The sequence below is a fragment of the Euprymna scolopes genome, chromosome 13, assembly GCF_053919585.1.
Source record: "Euprymna scolopes isolate OS-2025 chromosome 13, ASM5391958v1, whole genome shotgun sequence".
Taxonomy (NCBI): Eukaryota; Metazoa; Mollusca; class Cephalopoda; order Sepiida; family Sepiolidae; genus Euprymna; species Euprymna scolopes.
The window spans coordinates 64,348,998-64,372,322 of record NC_136494.1 but is presented as its reverse complement, the minus strand read 5'-3'; the positions used below and the strand labels follow the sequence as shown (position 1 = coordinate 64,372,322).

General features: G+C 25.9%; 1 protein-coding gene and 1 non-coding gene across 2 annotated transcripts in view; both read right to left on the bottom strand.

Moving 5' to 3' along the window:
* Positions 1 to 23,325, bottom strand: part of LOC145292051 (dynein axonemal heavy chain 5-like) — a 579,775-nt gene that overhangs the window by 287,352 nt on the left and 269,098 nt on the right. The window contains exons 37-38 of the mRNA XM_080138079.1: positions 16,276 to 16,448; positions 8,604 to 8,782 (exon numbers count right to left, since the gene is read on the bottom strand). Coding sequence (XP_079994205.1) covers positions 8,604 to 8,782; positions 16,276 to 16,448 — 352 coding nt within the window. The remainder of the gene's footprint in view (positions 1 to 8,603; positions 8,783 to 16,275; positions 16,449 to 23,325) is intronic.
* On the bottom strand, positions 12,876 to 12,948 carry Trnar-acg (transfer RNA arginine (anticodon ACG)). The gene has a single exon. It is a non-coding gene; the product is annotated as a tRNA-Arg (tRNA).

Here is a 23,325-nt window from a genome sequence, read left to right as displayed (position 1 = left end):
CCCCATGTTGGTATTGCTGTAGTTTGCTAGATGTTTATCCAATGAAACTCCTCTGGTGCTTCTCAAAATGCTCAATGAAAGAAACTGAGGTTTAATAATAATAATAATAATAATAATAATAATAATAATAATAATAATAATAATAATAATAATAATAATAATAATAATAATAATAATAATAATAATAATAATAATAATAATAATAATAATAATAATAATAATAATAATAATAATAATAATAATAATAATAATAATAATAATAATAATAATAATAATAATAATAATAATAATAATAATAATAATAATAATAATAATAATAATAATAATAATAATAATAATAATAATAATAATAATAATAATAATAATAATAATAATAATAATAATAATAATAATAATAATAATAATAATAATAATAATAATAATAATAATAATAATAATAATAATAATAATAATAATAATAATAATAATAATAATAATAATAATAATAATAATAATAATAATAATAATAATAATAATAATAATAATAATAATAATAATAATAATAATAATAATAATAATAATAATAATAATAATAATAATAATAATAATAATAATAATAATAATAATAATAATAATAATAATAATAATAATAATAATAATAATAATAATAATAATAATAATAATAATAATAATAATAATAATAATAATAATAATAATAATAATAATAATAATAATAATAATAATAATAATAATAATAATAATAATAATAATAATAATAATAATAATAATAATAATAATAATAATAATAATAATAATAATAATAATAATAATAATAATAATAATAATAATAATAATAATAATAATAATAATAATAATAATAATAATAATAATAATAATAATAATAATAATAATAATAATAATAATAATAATAATAATAATAATAATAATAATAATAATAATAATAATAATAATAATAATAATAATAATAATAATAATAATAATAATAATAATAATAATAATAATAATAATAATAATAATAATAATAATAATAATAATAATAATAATAATAATAATAATAATAATAATAATAATAATAATAATAATAATAATAATAATAATAATAATAATAATAATAATAATAATAATAATAATAATAATAATAATAATAATAATAATAATAATAATAATAATAATAATAATAATAATAATAATAATAATAATAATAATAATAATAATAATAATAATAATAATAATAATAATAATAATAATAATAATAATAATAATAATAATAATAATAATAATAATAATAATAATAATAATAATAATAATAATAATAATAATAATAATAATAATAATAATAATAATAATAATAATAATAATAATAATAATAATAATAATAATAATAATAATAATAATAATAATAATAATAATAATAATAATAATAATAATAATAATAATAATAATAATAATAATAATAATAATAATAATAATAATAATAATAATAATAATAATAATAATAATAATAATAATAATAATAATAATAATAATAATAATAATAATAATAATAATAATAATAATAATAATAATAATAATAATAATAATAATAATAATAATAATAATAATAATAATAATAATAATAATAATAATAATAATAATAATAATAATAATAATAATAATAATAATAATAATAATAATAATAATAATAATAATAATAATAATAATAATAATAATAATAATAATAATAATAATAATAATAATAATAATAATAATAATAATAATAATAATAATAATAATAATAATAATAATAATAATAATAATAATAATAATAATAATAATAATAATAATAATAATAATAATAATAATAATAATAATAATAATAATAATAATAATAATAATAATAATAATAATAATAATAATAATAATAATAATAATAATAATAATAATAATAATAATAATAATAATAATAATAATAATAATAATAATAATAATAATAATAATAATAATAATAATAATAATAATAATAATAATAATAATAATAATAATAATAATAATAATAATAATAATAATAATAATAATAATAATAATAATAATAATAATAATAATAATAATAATAATAATAATAATAATAATAATAATAATAATAATAATAATAATAATAATAATAATAATAATAATAATAATAATAATAATAATAATAATAATAATAATAATAATAATAATAATAATAATAATAATAATAATAATAATAATAATAATAATAATAATAATAATAATAATAATAATAATAATAATAATAATAATAATAATAATAATAATAATAATAATAATAATAATAATAATAATAATAATAATAATAATAATAATAATAATAATAATAATAATAATAATAATAATAATAATAATAATAATAATAATAATAATAATAATAATAATAATAATAATAATAATAATAATAATAATAATAATAATAATAATAATAATAATAATAATAATAATAATAATAATAATAATAATAATAATAATAATAATAATAATAATAATAATAATAATAATAATAATAATAATAATAATAATAATAATAATAATAATAATAATAATAATAATAATAATAATAATAATAATAATAATAATAATAATAATAATAATAATAATAATAATAATAATAATAATAATAATAATAATAATAATAATAATAATAATAATAATAATAATAATAATAATAATAATAATAATAATAATAATAATAATAATAATAATAATAATAATAATAATAATAATAATAATAATAATAATAATAATAATAATAATAATAATAATAATAATAATAATAATAATAATAATAATAATAATAATAATAATAATAATAATAATAATAATAATAATAATAATAATAATAATAATAATAATAATAATAATAATAATAATAATAATAATAATAATAATAATAATAATAATAATAATAATAATAATAATAATAATAATAATAATAATAATAATAATAATAATAATAATAATAATAATAATAATAATAATAATAATAATAATAATAATAATAATAATAATAATAATAATAATAATAATAATAATAATAATAATAATAATAATAATAATAATAATAATAATAATAATAATAATAATAATAATAATAATAATAATAATAATAATAATAATAATAATAATAATAATAATAATAATAATAATAATAATAATAATAATAATAATAATAATAATAATAATAATAATAATAATAATAATAATAATAATAATAATAATAATAATAATAATAATAATAATAATAATAATAATAATAATAATAATAATAATAATAATAATAATAATAATAATAATAATAATAATAATAATAATAATAATAATAATAATAATAATAATAATAATAATAATAATAATAATAATAATAATAATAATAATAATAATAATAATAATAATAATAATAATAATAATAATAATAATAATAATAATAATAATAATAATAATAATAATAATAATAATAATAATAATAATAATAATAATAATAATAATAATAATAATAATAATAATAATAATAATAATAATAATAATAATAATAATAATAATAATAATAATAATAATAATAATAATAATAATAATAATAATAATAATAATAATAATAATAATAATAATAATAATAATAATAATAATAATAATAATAATAATAATAATAATAATAATAATAATAATAATAATAATAATAATAATAATAATAATAATAATAATAATAATAATAATAATAATAATAATAATAATAATAATAATAATAATAATAATAATAATAATAATAATAATAATAATAATAATAATAATAATAATAATAATAATAATAATAATAATAATAATAATAATAATAATAATAATAATAATAATAATAATAATAATAATAATAATAATAATAATAATAATAATAATAATAATAATAATAATAATAATAATAATAATAATAATAATAATAATAATAATAATAATAATAATAATAATAATAATAATAATAATAATAATAATAATAATAATAATAATAATAATAATAATAATAATAATAATAATAATAATAATAATAATAATAATAATAATAATAATAATAATAATAATAATAATAATAATAATAATAATAATAATAATAATAATAATAATAATAATAATAATAATAATAATAATAATAATAATAATAATAATAATAATAATAATAATAATAATAATAATAATAATAATAATAATAATAATAATAATAATAATAATAATAATAATAATAATAATAATAATAATAATAATAATAATAATAATAATAATAATAATAATAATAATAATAATAATAATAATAATAATAATAATAATAATAATAATAATAATAATAATAATAATAATAATAATAATAATAATAATAATAATAATAATAATAATAATAATAATAATAATAATAATAATAATAATAATAATAATAATAATAATAATAATAATAATAATAATAATAATAATAATAATAATAATAATAATAATAATAATAATAATAATAATAATAATAATAATAATAATAATAATAATAATAATAATAATAATAATAATAATAATAATAATAATAATAATAATAATAATAATAATAATAATAATAATAATAATAATAATAATAATAATAATAATAATAATAATAATAATAATAATAATAATAATAATAATAATAATAATAATAATAATAATAATAATAATAATAATAATAATAATAATAATAATAATAATAATAATAATAATAATAATAATAATAATAATAATAATAATAATAATAATAATAATAATAATAATAATAATAATAATAATAATAATAATAATAATAATAATAATAATAATAATAATAATAATAATAATAATAATAATAATAATAATAATAATAATAATAATAATAATAATAATAATAATAATAATAATAATAATAATAATAATAATAATAATAATAATAATAATAATAATAATAATAATAATAATAATAATAATAATAATAATAATAATAATAATAATAATAATAATAATAATAATAATAATAATAATAATAATAATAATAATAATAATAATAATAATAATAATAATAATAATAATAATAATAATAATAATAATAATAATAATAATAATAATAATAATAATAATAATAATAATAATAATAATAATAATAATAATAATAATAATAATAATAATAATAATAATAATAATAATAATAATAATAATAATAATAATAATAATAATAATAATAATAATAATAATAATAATAAATATTCATCCAAACTTCTTCTTGCCAACTCCGGACTTCAATTGTAATTTTCATCGACCGTTCTCACTGTCTCTCTCTCAGCTGTCCAAAATAGAAGACTGCTCCATGCTTTCCTTCTTCATTCCTTTTCACGGCAGTTATTTTCTTCATTTGCAAATTACTGCCATATTAATAAACCGTCTATAGACAAAAGTTTTTCTTTTCTCTTTCCTTTCTTGATACCATTAGCTGACAACATAGACAGAGTCGCCGTCGCTTGTATAAGTCACATTTTGCATTACTTCCGCAACAAACAAGTAGAGAAGAAGATTTTCTTCCTCGATGTAACTGTTGTCTAAATTTAAATTTGAATTTGTAGAAACCAAATCAGTGCAGAATATTTATTTTCTGGATAAAATACTAAGTGAAATTGAATGTTCTACCTTCAATGCAGGCGGTACTAAGAGTACACTTGCAAATTGCTTAACCTGAACATGGTTAACAGAACAAGAGCACGCTATCTCTATGGATTAAATAAAAAAGTCCATTCGAAATTCTATGCTGATTCTTGAGTTACGCAGAAATTTTCCCGAGATTGACAAGGTACATGTAAATTGGAGGTTACAATGGCCGAAACATCTTAAGATGAGAACAGAAGTCTGAATAATCCGATACAAGTTTGGTCTACGCTTGCAGTTTTTTCTGTTTCGTTTAGTTTGAAAATGTTTTTTGTCAGACATTGTTAGTGTTGTGTAGAAATCACTCTGTGCATTTAGCACTCATCTATATAGACTAGTTAGCATTATTTTTAAACAAGATTTTAATCATAATCTTTGTTTTACTATTTTTCATTTCAGACATTTTTTCATTGATTTAAGATGGCGCTTTGAGTTCGTCAGCCATGAGTTTGACATCTCTATACTTAAATTATCTAAGATGGAGACAAGTAAAGAAAGTTTATCGCACTTTACCGATGGTACCTGTATTGATCTCAAGTTATATATTGCAGATCAATAGGCCAATAAACTGTAAATATCACCTGTAAGTCGACGAGTCCCATCAGCAGGAATCAGCATGCTATTTCAAGGCTAATTTTAAAATACGCTTATATGTTGCATATAGCGAGTTAAAGATTTCCTTCGGGATTATATATATATATATATATATATATATATATATATATATATATATATATATATATATATTGATTAATTTCAAGATGCCTACATATATCATATATATATATATATATATATATATATATATATATATATATATATATATATATATATATGTGTGTGTGTGTAGATAAGCTGATGTTTTAAACTTTCTGGCTATAGACTGAGACAATGTAAATTTTTGTTTCAATTTAGAGTGCCCTTTATTAGGTAGCTACATTTTTACTACATTCGCAATCGATCTTGTGTCTAACTTTGCCCTCGTGGGGAGAAAAATAAAAACGATCTGGAAAAATACCAATCCACAGATGGGCAAAATTAATTCCCTGGAGAGAACAGTTTTGCACGACTCCTTATTATTAGATTAAAGTTTAGATGTAGTAATATTGAACCTTATTGTCCATAATCCTTATTTCAATTTTGATCAAAATTTATTGCATGAAAATTCTAGAACCTGCTTAAATATTAAAGCTTAAGCTTAATACGTTTTAGAATGGGTGAATAACTTTTTTTTTTTTTTTTTGAGTTGACAATTGCTTTTTAGGACACGAAAATAGATAATATTTATTACTTTAATAAAAAAGATACAAATTATTACAATTTTTAGTAAGTAATGAAGAGAGGTATTAGTTTTATTTATTTAAAGAATATATGTCAATTATTTTTATGGAAGAATGATAGACAGTTTTTTTTTGCTTAATATTAGTAAACCTTACATAAATGTATTATCAGTTTTTTTTGTATAAGAAGAATTTTTGACCATTGTGATTTATTTAATGCATATTGTTATTACTTAAATATACCAGCATCATCTCTACTGTTATGCACGTGTATGTTTGTGTGTGTTTCTGTATGTGTGTGAGTGTGTGTGTGAGTTCCTTGCTTCCTCATAGATTCATAAACGGCTGAGCCTATCGTTTGCAAATTTCGCACGAAGGTAATTTATATGTTTGGCAGTGTTCTTAGATATGCTTTGTACAGAAATTCATCTGATAAGTATCGAAAATCGAAAAATTCCGATTCTAAAATTAGTTATTCTTTCTTATAGATATAATAAATTTTTACAGGATAATATTTTATATTACACCGGCCAAGGGAGATAATTCTCAGCAAATCAAGGGAGATTCAATTCTCAGAAAATCATTTCTTCTTAAAAAAAAAAAAAACAGGACTATTGTCATCTAGAGATATAGCTCAGTCCTTCAAATGGTCCCCTGTTCAAGCCCGAGTATATCTCACCATTTTATTTTAGTTTTTTTCTAATTAATGATTTCAATTTACGATAAAAGAAAAAGTACGATTCAAAATCGCTGCAAATCATTTTTTTGTTTACGTATTTTCAAACTAAACATTAATCAGAAATGACTTTTTCAAGGCGTTTATTGTCAAATCCAAACATCAGCTGACACAGAGGGAATTTAATGAACGACATTATTATTATTACTTAAAAAAAAAAAATATTAATTTTGTGAATTAGTCCACCGGGCAAATTATTTCTTGGAATATATTATATTCAATAGAGGATTGGTTCTATCATAATATACACCCAATCTGCATAAATTAAAATATTATGTGTAAGCGTATTGTACGGCCGGGCGTCCAGCTAGTAAATTTATCATTTTTTCTTTTAAATCATTAAATTATTATTCACATTTTTCTACAGTATTTTCACCCAAGTTGACCTGAAAACGACCACTAGTCAAAAAAAAGAAAAAGAAAAAAAGGAAATCATATTACATCATATAATTCTCGTTCCCACATAGCCCTACTAACTAAAGATCTAGAAAAATATGGTTGTGAAATGTTACATATTCTCCTGACCTAGCTATCTCAGATCACCACTTATTTTGAGGATTACAAAACAACTAAGATGAAGACTGAACATATGTTAAATTCATATTTCTCATCAAAACCCCAAGAATTTTAGAAGCAAGACATTTATAAGCTCCTTGAAATATGGAATCAAGTTATAGAGAACAAAGGTCGCTATTGAATAAAGATTTTCAAGAACTTGTTTTTCATTTTCAAGATGAAATTTTAATCGGAAAAAACTTTTTCACCAACCTCATATTTCAAACACAATATGCTTAACAGTAAATTAATGTAAATAGGTGAAGACAGTAAGCATGTCATTTTCACGGGGTCTTGTGAGTGAAAATAAGAATAAAATAAGGTAATACCTTTGTAGATTCTGCCTAAACCTCTGTAGTCCATTTGGTCTGAACAATTGAAGACAACAACATATTTTCCAAGACAACGTCCCATATCTTTGGTGGTTTCCGTCTTACCCGTTCCTGCGGGACCTGCTGGAGCGCCACCTAGTGCCATTCCAAGAGCTTGTGACAAAGTAATATAACACCTTAGAAAAAAATAAAAGAAAAAAAGTTAAGAATCTAAATTCTGGAAATCGTTTTAGATCTTTAAGTACAATAATTTTATAAGTTCAAAACATTATATATATATATATATATATATATATATATATATATATATATATATATATATATATATAGATAAGCAAGAATATAACAAACTAATAACAGAAAACATTACAAAAAACTACAAAACACTAGACACAAACAAATGCGATTACATAGATATAATAAATACTGAAAGTAAACAAATTACCGATAAACTAAAAATTAGCGATAAAGTTGGCAAACTGAAACCTAGAGAGTCATACATTCTGCTTAAAGACCACAAATGGGACTTTAATAATAATCCCAGCACCCGCCTGATAAACCCAACTAAACCAGAAATAGGTAGAATTAGCAAAACTATACTTTCTAGAGTAAACAAACAAATCAAACAGGACCTAGAACTAAACCAGTGGGCAAATACTACCGAAGCAATCACCTGGTTTAAAAATATAGAAAACAAAGATAAATGTACGTTCATACAGTTTGACATCATAGACTTTTATCCCTCGATATCCGAAGAACTTTTTAACATTGCCTAGAATTTGTCGAGGTATACACTGATATATCCTCAGAAGAAATCAACATCATTAAAAAAAGTAGAAAATCAGTTCTAATAAATAACAATAACCAATGGATAAAAAATAAAATGAAAAATTCATTCGATTTGGCGATGGGTGCCAGAGACTCTGCAGAGGCATCAGATCTTGTGGGATTATTCATTCTATATACCCTCACAAGCATATTCGATACTACGGATATCGGCCTATATAGAGATGACGGACTAGCTATAATAAAAAAACTCCAACAAAGTCAAGGGAGAAAACTTTAAGAAAATCATACACAAAGAAATGAAAAAATTAGGCCTAAAAGCGGACATATCAGCTAACATAAAAATAACAAACTTCCTGGACGTCACGTTAAACTTAGATAAAAATACATATGAACCATACTTAAAAGATAACGCTACTCCAATTTACATAAACCCTAAGTCCAACCACCCACCATCAATTATAAAGCATATTCCTTACTCGATCGTAAGTAGACTCAGTAATAACTCAAGCGACGAAAATGCATTTAACAGGTCATCCAATATTTACGAAACAGCCCTAAAAAATAGTGGATACAAAAATATCGATATCAAATATAAGCAACAAAACACCAACAACTATAATAAAATTAAAAACAGAAGAAAAAGAACTATAATTTGGTATACGGCCCCATACAATCAAATGTTAAAAACAAAACTTGGCAAGAAATTTCTAGATCTTATTGAAAAACACTTTCCCGCAACCAACCCCTTACACAAAATCTTCAATAAAAATACCTTGAAGTTATCTTACAGTTGTTGCGAAAATTTAGAGATGATAATTAAGGCACATAATACTAAATGAAAACAATGTAAACAACAACAAAATAAACAATAAAAAAGTAATAAAAACAACACTAGCAGAAATAATAATAATAATAATAATAATAATAATAATAATAATAATAATAATAATAATAATAACAAACCAACCCCGGACAAGAATAACCATACCATAAATAAAAATACTAATAACGAACAAGATAAATGCAATTGTAGACACCGCACACTTTGCCCAGTCCAAAATAAATGTCTAACAAAAAGCGTAGTTTATCAAGCAACAATATTTTCGAAAGAAAACCCGAATAACAAGAAATATTACATAGGCATGACTTCCTTAGATTTCAAAACCCGATACTATGACCACAAAAGCACATCAAAAATAAAAAACACCGTATAAAAACAACACTAGCGAATAAATACTGGGAACTCAAAGAAAGCGGACATTCGCCGGTAGTCGAATGGAAAATAATGAGACAAGCTACCACATGCAGACATTTAGACGACCCATGTAAATTATGCCTCCATGAAAAATTTTCTATCCTGTACTTTAAAGAACCTCAAAATCTATTAAACTGTAGGCGGGAAATAGCAAACAACTGTGTTCACAAAATAAAACTTACTCTAGGATAGCGATACAAAATAGCTTTAAAACTAACAATAACAATAGGAAAAAAAAAACAAATAAATTAAATAAACATGAATATACATAAACGATCACATGCATATATGTATGTATATATATATATATATATATATATGTGTGTGTGTGTATGTGTATATATGTATATGTATGTGCATTGTTGTGTGCACATAGGTATATTTATATGTATAAAAAAAAGAAAAAAAAAGAAGAACGACCACCTAAACCCACTAACCTAGTTCTAAAACAGATCCTTTGTTTGATAAAATGCACGCCCATTGGCTGGTAGGAAGGGGCGCGGTGGATACTAGAAAGCTGATTGGCCAACTAGTAATCCTCAACATGTATAAAAACAAGAAGCAACGACAGAATTCGCGCATAAGCCTGACGAATCCTATAGTTGGATGAAACGCAGAATATTCAGTGTAGCTTAATCGCCATATATATTTTATAAATTACTAACTAGCTCTACCTATGTATTGAGCACTTTTGAAGTAAATACTTAAAGTTTACGCATAAATCTATACTTTCATATATTAAATTTATGCGAATAAATGAAGTAGTTATATATATATATATAAATATATATATATATATATATATATATAAAGCAAACAAACTCTGCTTATTATGCCCTTATTTTCAATAGTTCTAACGAGCTTTGTTGTGTTGAAAATATGTATAATGGAGGTTTTCTATTCTTTATTGAATCATCATCAAACGATTAAAACAAATGAAGGAAAAAGCTGCAGAGAAGAAGAGAATTTATACCGAACATGTGAAATCAGAGGACGTCAAGAGAACGTTCTCACACTGTCCAAGAATATACTTTAACAATCAAAACTTTGCAATGTCAGAATTAATGCCACAAGATAAAATTCTATTATATTAAGCATTTTAAAATATTGTTACTGGTTAATTTTATGCCGGCCTTCCTTGAACAGGGGAATTTACACCGATTAGCACTATAAAGAGCGCTAATAATTCCAACATCGGAGAGAGAGATGCGACTGCATTGCAACTGCTAGCCGAGTGCCCAGCAGATATACACGCTTTCCTATCTTTGTACATTATTGTTAATACACTTGTTCCTTAACCGAACCTCGACTTGATTGTTCTTATTTTCACTGTTGTTCCACGACACGACAGTTATTACATGTAGTTTGTTGGGTTTTAATGAGAATATCTACGATATATTTTATATCTTAAAGTATATTGAAATGTATTATTTTAGAGTATACAAAATGTATGGTGAGGCGACAAGATAGAGTAGTGATTTTAAAACTAATGTAACTATTGGCTTTATTATTTTTATGGGAATTACATTGTGCCAAAGGGCATTTTAACTGACAAGTAGCTTTCTAATCTTATAACGGATGAAAATAAGTTGTTTTTTACTATAAGATATTGCATCTTCAATTTCTTATAGTAAATAATGAGTTTAATTTTATTAATATTTTTAATTGAGAATATGAATCTGTGTACAATATTTCTTGCCTTTTTTTCTTCTAATATAAAGTTTGCTTGCATTTGATTAGTTAATACTATAACTTGTGATGTCGTATGTTATTATTTGTAGTGGTATTTTATAAACTTTTGAATCATTAATTTTATTTGTTTGTTGTCGATATGATTAATATAATTATATGGTCGATGATCAAATAAAATCAATGATTCAACTAATGGATTTTTCAAGGAAATAAGTTTTTTCTTCAGAAGCAGAAAATTGATTAATAGAAAGTCTTTTTAATGATGAATGTCCTAATACAAAAGATATCGAGCACCGAACAATTTTATTTTAAACTAGCAGTTGCACTGCATTGGCACACACAACTCCGAGTCAAACACAAAATCAAGTACACTCAACATCAAGTACACTCAACATCATCTTACCATCAACACTTCCCGGAGTATGGGAAATTCCCATATACCCAAAACAAGATCACTAAAAAAAAAAAAAACACCCTTACTATCGGTAAGGATAATGAGTAAACGTTAGATAAAATGATGGTTAAAATTATTATGAACTTGCCAGGATTCGAACCTGGAATCTTCTGATCCGTAGTCAGACGCGTTATCCATTACGCCACAAGCCCTGGCCATATGCCGAAAGATGTTACCGCGACTGTATACAGACAGTGCTAAATTCTGTTGACATCGGCAGGTAACTTTTTTGACAATTGCACGAAACAACCCCAAAACCCTTATTTTGGGTTTTTGTATGACTCGGCGTTGTTCATTACGAATCATATATAGATAAGGACAATCTAGGGACTCACACCTTTCAGGGAAAGAAAGGATTTTTCAATTCGGTTCATCCGTTCAAGAGTTTTATTGGTATATATACACACACATAAATAAATAAACATTGAAAACTTTAATAATAGCATAGATAATTAACTAATTAACTAATTTTCTTTCATTTTTCTGATATGTCCCCAATTATCAAGGCCGGCTTAACGAGGATAAGGTTTAGAAGGATTGTTGGTCAGATGACGATTGCCGTCACAAGGGTATTGGAAACAGGGAAGGGCATAAAATGCGCTGAAGATTACTAGAGAGGACTTGATTTTCCGAGGGACGGCTCGACAAGTGTTTCACAGTTGGGATGTTTTAGGAAAGAAAATTTGTTCGTTTTGACTTTTTTTTTTTTTGTTACAGAAAGCGAAAGACAACTTTTGCTGTGTTTATAGACAGACGAGTTGTAGGTATTAATGTTTTACAGACGTGGGAGGCAATGCTTATTGGAGCTAAGTCGATCACCTGCATATAAATTAGAGAGAGGCTAGTAAAATTTATTCTGTGTGAAAGAGGCTGTAAGATCAAGAAGAGATCATCATCCTCCAACAGATTGTGAGTCGATCTTTTACTTTGTATGAATGCTCTAAGCATCATCTTCCCAGATATGAGATCAGTGCTTCATCTTAGGATATATCTGGTTCTTATGTAGGTAGAGATTTGCATCCGGAGTGAGGTGCTTTCTGGAGAGGTAGAATGATTCAACCATTTTCCCAACAACCTTAGCAACAGCTTTGATGTAAGTCTTTCACCTCAAGTCTTGGGTGAAAGTCAGTCCTAAAAGCTTATCAAGTAAAGGAAACTTCCTTGAAGCGAGAACTGTAGTTTTCGTCTTTGCGATTAAAATCTTCATTCCTCAGTACTGTAAATACACGAGTCCAATATCTACTCACTTTTCGGAATAAATGTTTTTTTATCCAAGCCGGCACCATCTAATTTGCATATGAATTACGAGATTTCACGTTACTAGTATATAATCAGGTGTGGTCACCATTTTGCTTTTCTTTTTGCCCATAATAAGACCTTACATGCTGCACAAACATCGAAAAATTTGTGGTAAATCCCTTCCACAATCTTTGTGATAATATTGCTTACTACAAGCGGCAACAAGGTATTTCGTCATATGATGAAAAGAGAGAAAGTTGGTTTTAGATGAGGCATTACAAGTAACAAACCATTTCTTTTCTCCATCGCAGCACGTGCCTAGTCAGAGGAAAAAGTGTTTGTTTTTTGTTTTTTTACACGGTGGTCACCACTTATCAAGGCCCGGAAGCCACTCAGGGATAAGGGTTATTGCAAGTACAGTACGTTAGTGTGGAGATTTGATGAAATGTTTACCTAAGGGGGCGGTTCATTAGGAATTTGTTAACGTTGGACTTGAAGACATCCAAGTTGTAGTCAGGTGGGAAGCAGGCAGACGGAACAGGGTTAGCGTGTGAATGGATGCGTGAACCATTGTTTTTTTTATGTATGAAAATGGCCGCAACTTGAATGAAAACTTGCATTAAATGAACAACATGTTCACATATTGATAAAAAGTGCAAAAACTTTAGTTTTAAATGAGTTATTTTATAAAAAACTTTTCAGGAGACTAATAAGATTGCTGAGATGTCGATAACTTTATTTCAATGCTTACTTTATTAAATGCGTAAAATTAGATTGTAAGAATGCGAATCCAACGAAATGTTTGATAAAAACAAAGAGGAAATAAGGAATAAACGAAAACTAAATATAAAAAGAACGAACACAATACACAACTCGTATGGGAAGAGTTGATATTTCGCTTTCTATTAAAATAGATGTTTTTCATGACTAAAGAACAAGCTAAAGAAAGAGGAATCTATATAATTATAAAACTCTGTGGACCGTCAGGCTGTCCATTCTTGCTTGTTTGCTTACTTAAACCTTGTCTTTGACCTTGGGCGATTCCCTCTTTCAGAATAGAGATGATATTTGAATTTATATATATATATATATATATATAGCTCAGAGACTAAGGAATGCGGGTAGAGCGTTTTATATATTGGTTTCGATTTCAGCTGATGGCACTCACGCCATATCTCAAATGAACTTGTAGCGATGTATGTAACCCACTTTCCGGTTTATGACATCCGGTTGTGCATGCGCGCATGAGCTGGGCACTGAAATATTAATGTTATTATTTCGAAATTATTATTTAACATGGGAAAAGTGGGGTTTAAAATAAACAAAAAACAAAGGAACAATTGGGACGCTGAAATATTGATGTTATTATTTCGAAATTATTATTTAACATGAGAAGAGGAGGGTTTAAAATAACTTAAACGTAATACAGAAATGAACGGTGTAAAAAAACCCCCAGATATATCAAAATTTGAATTAACTATAATAAGTATTATGGAATCTGTTCAGTGCACATTTATCTATAAGTATGGTCAGCCACTTATAATTCAGTAACTGTAAATTTTTTTTTCTAAAATAATCAATTATAATAAACAGAACGACTCATATAAATCTATCTATATTCTTTTTTCATGTTAATATACTTTCATAGAAATGTTTCTGTTATGTCCAAAAAAAACCCTATTTTCTTTACATCACAAGTGTCACACTCATACATGAATTCCAGAGCTAATATAACATACTGACCCAACGGGTCACGGGTAGTCTAGTATATATATATAATTTTGATCTCACTACTATATATTAGGTTCAATATAATAGTCAATAGAGAATTTTCTCTATAATAAATACATACTGTGCATGAATTAAAATATCATATTTAAGCGAATCTTACAACCGGGCGACGCTGGGCGGCCTGCTAGTATTTATACAAAAAGATGTGGGGAAATAGAAAGAAAGAGAGAGGGAAGAAGAAGAAGAACCATGAGAACAAAAGGCAGTCGTAGGGAGAGACTTGTTCACAGAAAAATTGAGAGAGACGTGTGTTATAAAAGTAACATGACTGAAAGAGAGTGAGTAAAAGAGAGAGAGAGAAAGAGAGAGAAGAGGGAAGGGGTAAGAGGAAGAGGAAGAGCAAAAATTATTTTAGCTTTATATGATACGCGTAGCTTATTTCCGTTTTTATTTGTGCCCTCCGTGAGCAAGATCTGTAGGATAAGAAAGCATCAAAGTCTGTACGATACCTATCTGTTAAAGGCGTGATCACTAAACGGTCGGTGCAGCCAAGGAACTCGTTCATGTAGTTGAAATTGACATCTGTGATCGAAACGAGGCATTGGTCAGTGTCTTCCTTGAAGTAAAAGCGCGACTGTTTTAGCCACTCAAAATCGTCCACGGTCCGAATGTGCATGCGAACCTAAAATAAAACAAATTTTGTATTATTTAGATTTTTCGAACTGTAATTTTAATCTTGTTTTTTTTTTTTTTCTTCCATAATCTGACCGTTTCACCCTCCTACATTTTTCAGGACTTTTTCATGCCTGCAAATACATTTTTAAAAATCATAAAATACAGTGTAGTGGCTAATTTGTTTTTACATACTACTCCTCTCCAAATTCCCCAACGACAATGTAGAAGGTTTTTTTTTCTCAGCAATACGTGGAACGCATTCTTGTTTTATCTTACTTTCTAATAGAGCCACTTTTAAGAGCAACAGCATAATATAATCAATAAATAATATGTGTTAAAATGACCCTAACTAAAATTCTGTCAAAGATACCTTTGTTTGAAAATCGTCACGGTTTTTAAAGTTGAAAAATTGTATTCCATATCTATCATGGCCTCCGTTTAGTCTTGAGAAACGATGGATAACCTCTGTAAGGATAGTTGTACGTCTAATTTTGAAACGATGGTCGGGCAATCTCAAACTTCACCTCTCCAGAATCGGTATTGCTTGTCGCTTTATTTTGTTGATCTAATGACCAGGTTCAATGTTGCTTTACTTTGTTGATCTACTGACCAGGTTCAATGTTGCTTTACTTTGTTGATCTAATGACCAGGTTCAATGTTGCTTTACTTTGTTGGTCTAATAATCAAGTTTAATGTTGCTTTACCTTGTTGATCTAATAATCAAGTTCAATGTTGCTTTACTTTGTTGATCTAATGACCAGGTTCAATGTTGCTTTACTTTGTTGATCTAATAATCAAGTTCAATGTTGCTTTACCTTGTTGATCTAATGATCAAGTTCAATGTTGCTTTACTTTGTTGATCTAATGACCAGGTTCAATGTTGCTTTACCTTGTTGATCGAATGATCAAGTTCAATGTCGCTTTACTTTGTTGTTAATGACCAGATTCAGTTTTTGTTTGCATATTGTTGCAGCATGTCATTAAGAACAATAAAATATAATTCGATTTAATTCCTTTTAGAAAATATTTTGTGTAGGAATTATTTTCAAATATCCTCCATCTAAAAAGGAACGTAATTTGTTCATCCATACAGAGTTACTTCATTTTTATTGGAGTAAAATGATATTTTGAAAATAAAAAAGAAAGTAAAAGAAAAAATGCTCAGTTTAAAAATAGAAAAGAAAAGAAAAACGAGCTGCAAGCAAACACACTCCCGGGCAACGCTGTTGTGTATTAATAGCTTATTGAATTTTTGTAATTGAATAAATTAATACATTAATAAAAAAGTGCATATCTTCCTAGCACAGACACTGTTCACATGAAATAGTTTAGTGTGGGGACAGCTACTATTACACTGTGCAACTTTCAAAAAGTACAGGACATCTATGTTCATTTTTATACGCACAATGGTATGGAAAATTCATTTCTAGCCTTCTATTTATCGACTTAGGTAAAGATTTTTTGCAAAATTGCCACTTTCGAGTATTTTACAGAAAATTTTAGGGATATGAGTGATGAACATGATCAAAGATTCCATCAATATATTTCAGTGATTGAGAAACGTTTTAAAGGAAAATGGAATCAAGACATATTGGCAGACTTGCTTTACTATAGTCTCCTCATACAGGGGTTATCCATTGTCTCTAGAGACTAGTTGTTTTGTTTTATAGCATATAAACCCATTTCAGATGATTTAATGCAGAATCCAATAATTTTTTAGAAAAGTTTTTATGCTTCAAATTGTTTATATTTTCAAATATTAATTCACAGTGTTTAGCTTGGTTGTTTTGTTTTACAGCGTATCAACCCCTTTTGGACTATATAATGCTGTAATTTCAGTAATTTTTGGAAAAAGTTTTACGCTTCAAGTCTCTTATATCTTTAAATATTTATTCATTGTTTTTGATTTGGTTGTTTTGTAGAGTAAAATTGTTGTTTTTGTTTTTGACTCTGCAGAACATGATTGAGTTTTGCAAAGGCAAAGGAGAAAAATAATAGCATCAATATTTGGTGCATTTTAGTTTAGAAAAGCAGTATCTTCAGACAGCATAATCTGGTAGCATCAGCCTCTAGAGTAGCCATACCTTTCCTCCATTATTGACCTCTCGGCTTTATGTATTTCTTCAGTTACCACCCACTTCCATACAAAAATTCATAGCCATCATAAAATGAGAGAAAAACAAAAGAACCTTTTATTGTTTAGAACTTTAGATTTTGTATAAAACAAGTGAAGCATGCATGATCTCCCGTGAGTGCACAGTGAACGAGACATAAAAAACGACTAAGTTCAGCACTTGATCCCCCCCCCCCATTTAACCTCAAAAGTCCCCAGAGGACCTCAAATCCTGGTGAAAATGAACAAACAGTGGAGTTTTAAGCCTTAACATATGTAAATTTGAGTTCTGCACTATGCAAAAAAAAAGAAATGACTAAGTCCATCATTTTCACACACCCCCATTTAGCCCCCAATATACTCAAGGCCTTAACATATTTAAATTTGAGTTCAGCACCATGCAAAACTGCTAAATAGACATACACAGAAAATTTTGGACAAATATAGTAAAATAGTCCTAAAAATTGGAGTGTTTTTATTAGCCCTAAAGAAGCTCCTGGGGCACACCCAAGAGTTATCGCGAAGTATAGACAAACAAAATTATATAGAAATCAGTTAGTTACAACTTTTCAGAAAGTTTTGTAAAAATCCAAGGCATCAATTTTTTTTAATAAGCATGAAAGTGTCAATTTAAACCCGAAAGGCACCCCTATGGGGGCAACCAGAGTTTTCCCGGAAAATCTGTTCTGTTACCTTTTTACGCATATCATGTTTAATGTTTGTGCAAAATTTCCAAATATTCCAAGGTGTAGTAATTGAGAAAAGTGTGGACAGACGAATGGACTAACAGACAAGGGTGAATTTCCTTTTGTCGGGGGGGACCAAATAATATTATATTATATATACGAGGGGCGTGCAATAAGTAATGCCCGTAACCCACTTTCAGTTATCTGATCTAGCTGAAATTTTGCATGTGCAATGATTTATTACGGGTTATGTGGCAAATTACAGATCTGAACTAATTGTGGTTTCTGTTTTACAGGTGTTTGAACTGAGTCAGGTGTGAAATCGAGCCTGTTGAATGTCGAGCAGTGATCCAGTTTTTGTATTTGAAAGGAGGCACACCACAGGAGACTTTTGATTAAATGAAAGAAACTTAAGGCGATAATGCCCCATCATATGACCTTGTAAAACACTGGCATCGTGAATTCAAACATGGCCGGAAGTCTGTGGAAACAGCTCCCAGACCTGGTCGCCCCCCTTCTGCCATTGATGAGGCATCTGTCCGTCAAGTTGAGGCTGCATTTTTGGAAGATCGGCGCATTACTATTTGCTAAATAGCCCAAGATGTCAAGATTAATACAGGGTCTGTGGAAACTATCATTCATGACCATTTGCATATGCATAAGGTGTCTGCCAGATGGATTCCCGTATGTGGAGTCTGGCTGACAACAAATTTCTCCAAATCTCTATCTTTTTCCAGAACCTTTGCAGATGACTTTGTATTATTGCAACGGCCACTTGCTAATAATATCTCGCTGGGAGCAATCATTGGTCTTCATTAAGGGTTGGGTCGCAATAAGCCTCCCAAAGGTCCCAATCCTCCTTGAACTCTCATCAGTCTTTTCATTCTCCTTAATCCTTCATAGGTTTCGTGTGGTATCAGTCGAGATTGATGTTTTTAAAAAATTTATATTATTATTATTATTATTATTATTATTATTGCACTAGGAGTTCTCACTTTTGATAATCATTGCAAATGATTTTGCACCATTGCAACAGTTGCTTACCATCGCTGCTGGCAATGAGCATTAGTCATCTGATATTTGGGTGACAATAAGCCTCCCTAAGGTCCCAGTATTATCTGCATCCTTCCAGTAGAGGTTAGGTTAGTGCTCTCTCTCTCCAGTTTTTCTAGTCTCCCTGATCCTTCACAATCATTTGTGTGATATCTGCCGATGATGGTTCCCTTACAATTTGCACGCATGTATATGTGTTTTTCTTTGGGGAGGTAATTTATGAGATCTCTTGCAGTTTCAGTTCCCTTTGTTTTGTGGGATGTTCTGCGCATTTAATTTTTTTTTAATTTTCTATTGTATCTTCTTTACTATAATAATAATAATAATAATAATAATAATAATAATAATAATAATAATAATAATAATAATATACTGCCTCCTTTTTTGTGTGTGTGTGTATGAGTGTCATTATAAACGGGCACTACACCAAATAATGAGGGTCATGGAGGTTGGAAAGACTGAGGAGAGAAAGCACTAGGGACTTTGGGGAGGCTTATTGCCATCCAAATTCCAGTGAAGACTAATGGTCGCCGCCAATGAGAAATCAATGGTAAGCGGCTGTTGCGATAATGCAAATTCTTTTGCATAGGTTATTAAAAAAGGTGGAGAGTACTGGAAATCTGAGGAGACTTGTTGCCACTCAGATCCCAAGGAACACCACCAGTTGTTCTCAAAGAGCAATCGTTGATGATGGCTTGTGTGACTACTCTTAGTGAGTACATACTACTATTACCACTACTACTACTACTACTACTACTAATAATAATAATAATAATAATAATAATAATAATAATACTTTATGAATAATAAATAATAATAATCTATGAATCGGACCACATTGAGAAGCGGCATGAGCATAAACCAAAAGAAAAAACGACAATGCCAAACTTGTTTGGGACATGTGCGTACAAACTGATAAGCACCTTAAACATTCCAAAACTTGACATAGTTTTTTCTTTTTTTTTAAAGAAAAACAAGAGAACTTAGTCTATCATTGACGTACCAGCTACTTTCGATACGAGAGTACAAAAGAAAAAAACAGGAAGAAAAGATAGATATCAAGATCTGAAATGAGGATTAGTTAGACTATGGAAATATAAAGTAAAGGGTGATTCCCATTGTAATCGGAATGCTTGGGATCATAACGAAAAGCCGCCGTAAATGGTTTAATCAGATTAACGTGACAATTTTTTTTCTCAATTTTGCAAAAGGTTTGCCTGTTAGAAACAGCGAAAGTGTTAATAGACAACTTTAATGTCTAAAATCAAAGGAATTGACCTGATGTACAAGAAAAAAAATCCAACTAAAAAGTATCCAAAATTTAAGACTATAAAGAAATAATAATAATAATAATAATAATAATAATAATAATAATAATAATAATAATAATAATAGTAATACAAAATAGCCATAAATGGTCAAAGAGTATGGAAAGGCTGGGGAGGGAGAGCGCTAATTAGACTAAAAGAGGGCAAAGAGAACTGGTACCTTGGTGAATATATCCATGTACATACATATATAAATATATCCAATTTTAAAAAGTAAATTGACCGCCACCAGAAACATATCCAATTGTAATTCAAGACGAATCAATCAAAAAAAATCATATACAATATATGAAAGGGAATGGACACCTATTAGACAAGAAATTACTCGAATAATTTTTAAGAAAAATAAAAATTTCCTGTAAATCCAAGCTGGAGAATTGGGTAGCCCCGTCATTTGATTCTAGTTTTTTTTTATTAGGGAGTGGTCACCGTTTATCAAGGCCTAAAGGCAACTCGAGGATGAGAGTTAATGAGTGTCAGGTAGACAATGAGACAACACTGTGATGATCGGTAATGTTTGAATTTAGAGTTTGATTATTTTAAAGGATGGTTGAACAAGAACTTATTTACATTAGACTAGAAAACAACTATGTTATATTCAGCAGGGAAGCAACCTCACAGTATTGTGTTCCACAGACGAACACTTAGAGGAAACAAAACTTTGTTTATGGGATTTTCATTTAGTTTTACCCAATAAGGGAAATTACTGACAGTTGTTGCAGCTAGCCGAGTATTTATTGCAAATGTTTTGCAGAAAGGGGAACTATAGATTGAAGCTCAGTCGAGCATCTGTCATGAAAATAACGATAGAGGAGAGATGTACCCACAACGTCGAGAGGTGAAAAGGTCTTCACCCACTAGATTTTGAAGACGGTTTTTTCGACCTGTTATGGCAAGAAGATGTCTGCTATATTTGACTACTAAGTAATGACCAATCAATGCCATTCTCTGACATAGACTGTCACACTCTGACTCGTCTTCCAGATCGTCAAGGTCAGCGAGCCTCACGTCTAGACACCGTTCCCAAGGATTGTGTAACAAATGCGCAGATCCTACTTAAGAATGCTGAGTACATTGTGATATTGGTAGCCATCACCCTAAACTCTCGACCTCAAGTTAAAGAGTCATTGCTCAAAACGACAACGTACCTCAAAAAGGTTGACAACAAAACCATCTGTGCAAATCAGGCTAGTGAATGGTTTGAAGCAGTGATTGAAGCACATATTCTCACACCAAAGTTTTATAGAAACCCCACTTTCCCCAATGGTTCAATTTTACTTGTGCACTTGACATTGATCAAAGGTAAAAGGCCTTCTGCAGATTTATCCGACATAAGTCCGGTACAAATAGACAAAAGTATATAGAAACTAAAAATAATTGTAAGAGTGAAATGGTAGACAAGAAAAGGCATACCAGAATCACCAGAAAATATATTGAGTCGCAGAAAGTAAGAACTCCTAATTTCTAGAAAAATTTGTAGTAAATAATGATTCCCCCATTATCCAACAATTTTGAGGTTGTTTACACAGCAATGAAGAAGGTAGTAGTTTTTAGTTTGTGTTATTCTGTCGTTTGTGTTGTTATTGACACAGCTGAGCTGAAGCTCCACTGCACCCAGGCTGATAACTTCTCACAGAGGTCCAGTCCACTAGACGATTGCGGTTGGGGCTATGGTAGCCTGGTGTTGGTAGCTGGTCAGATATC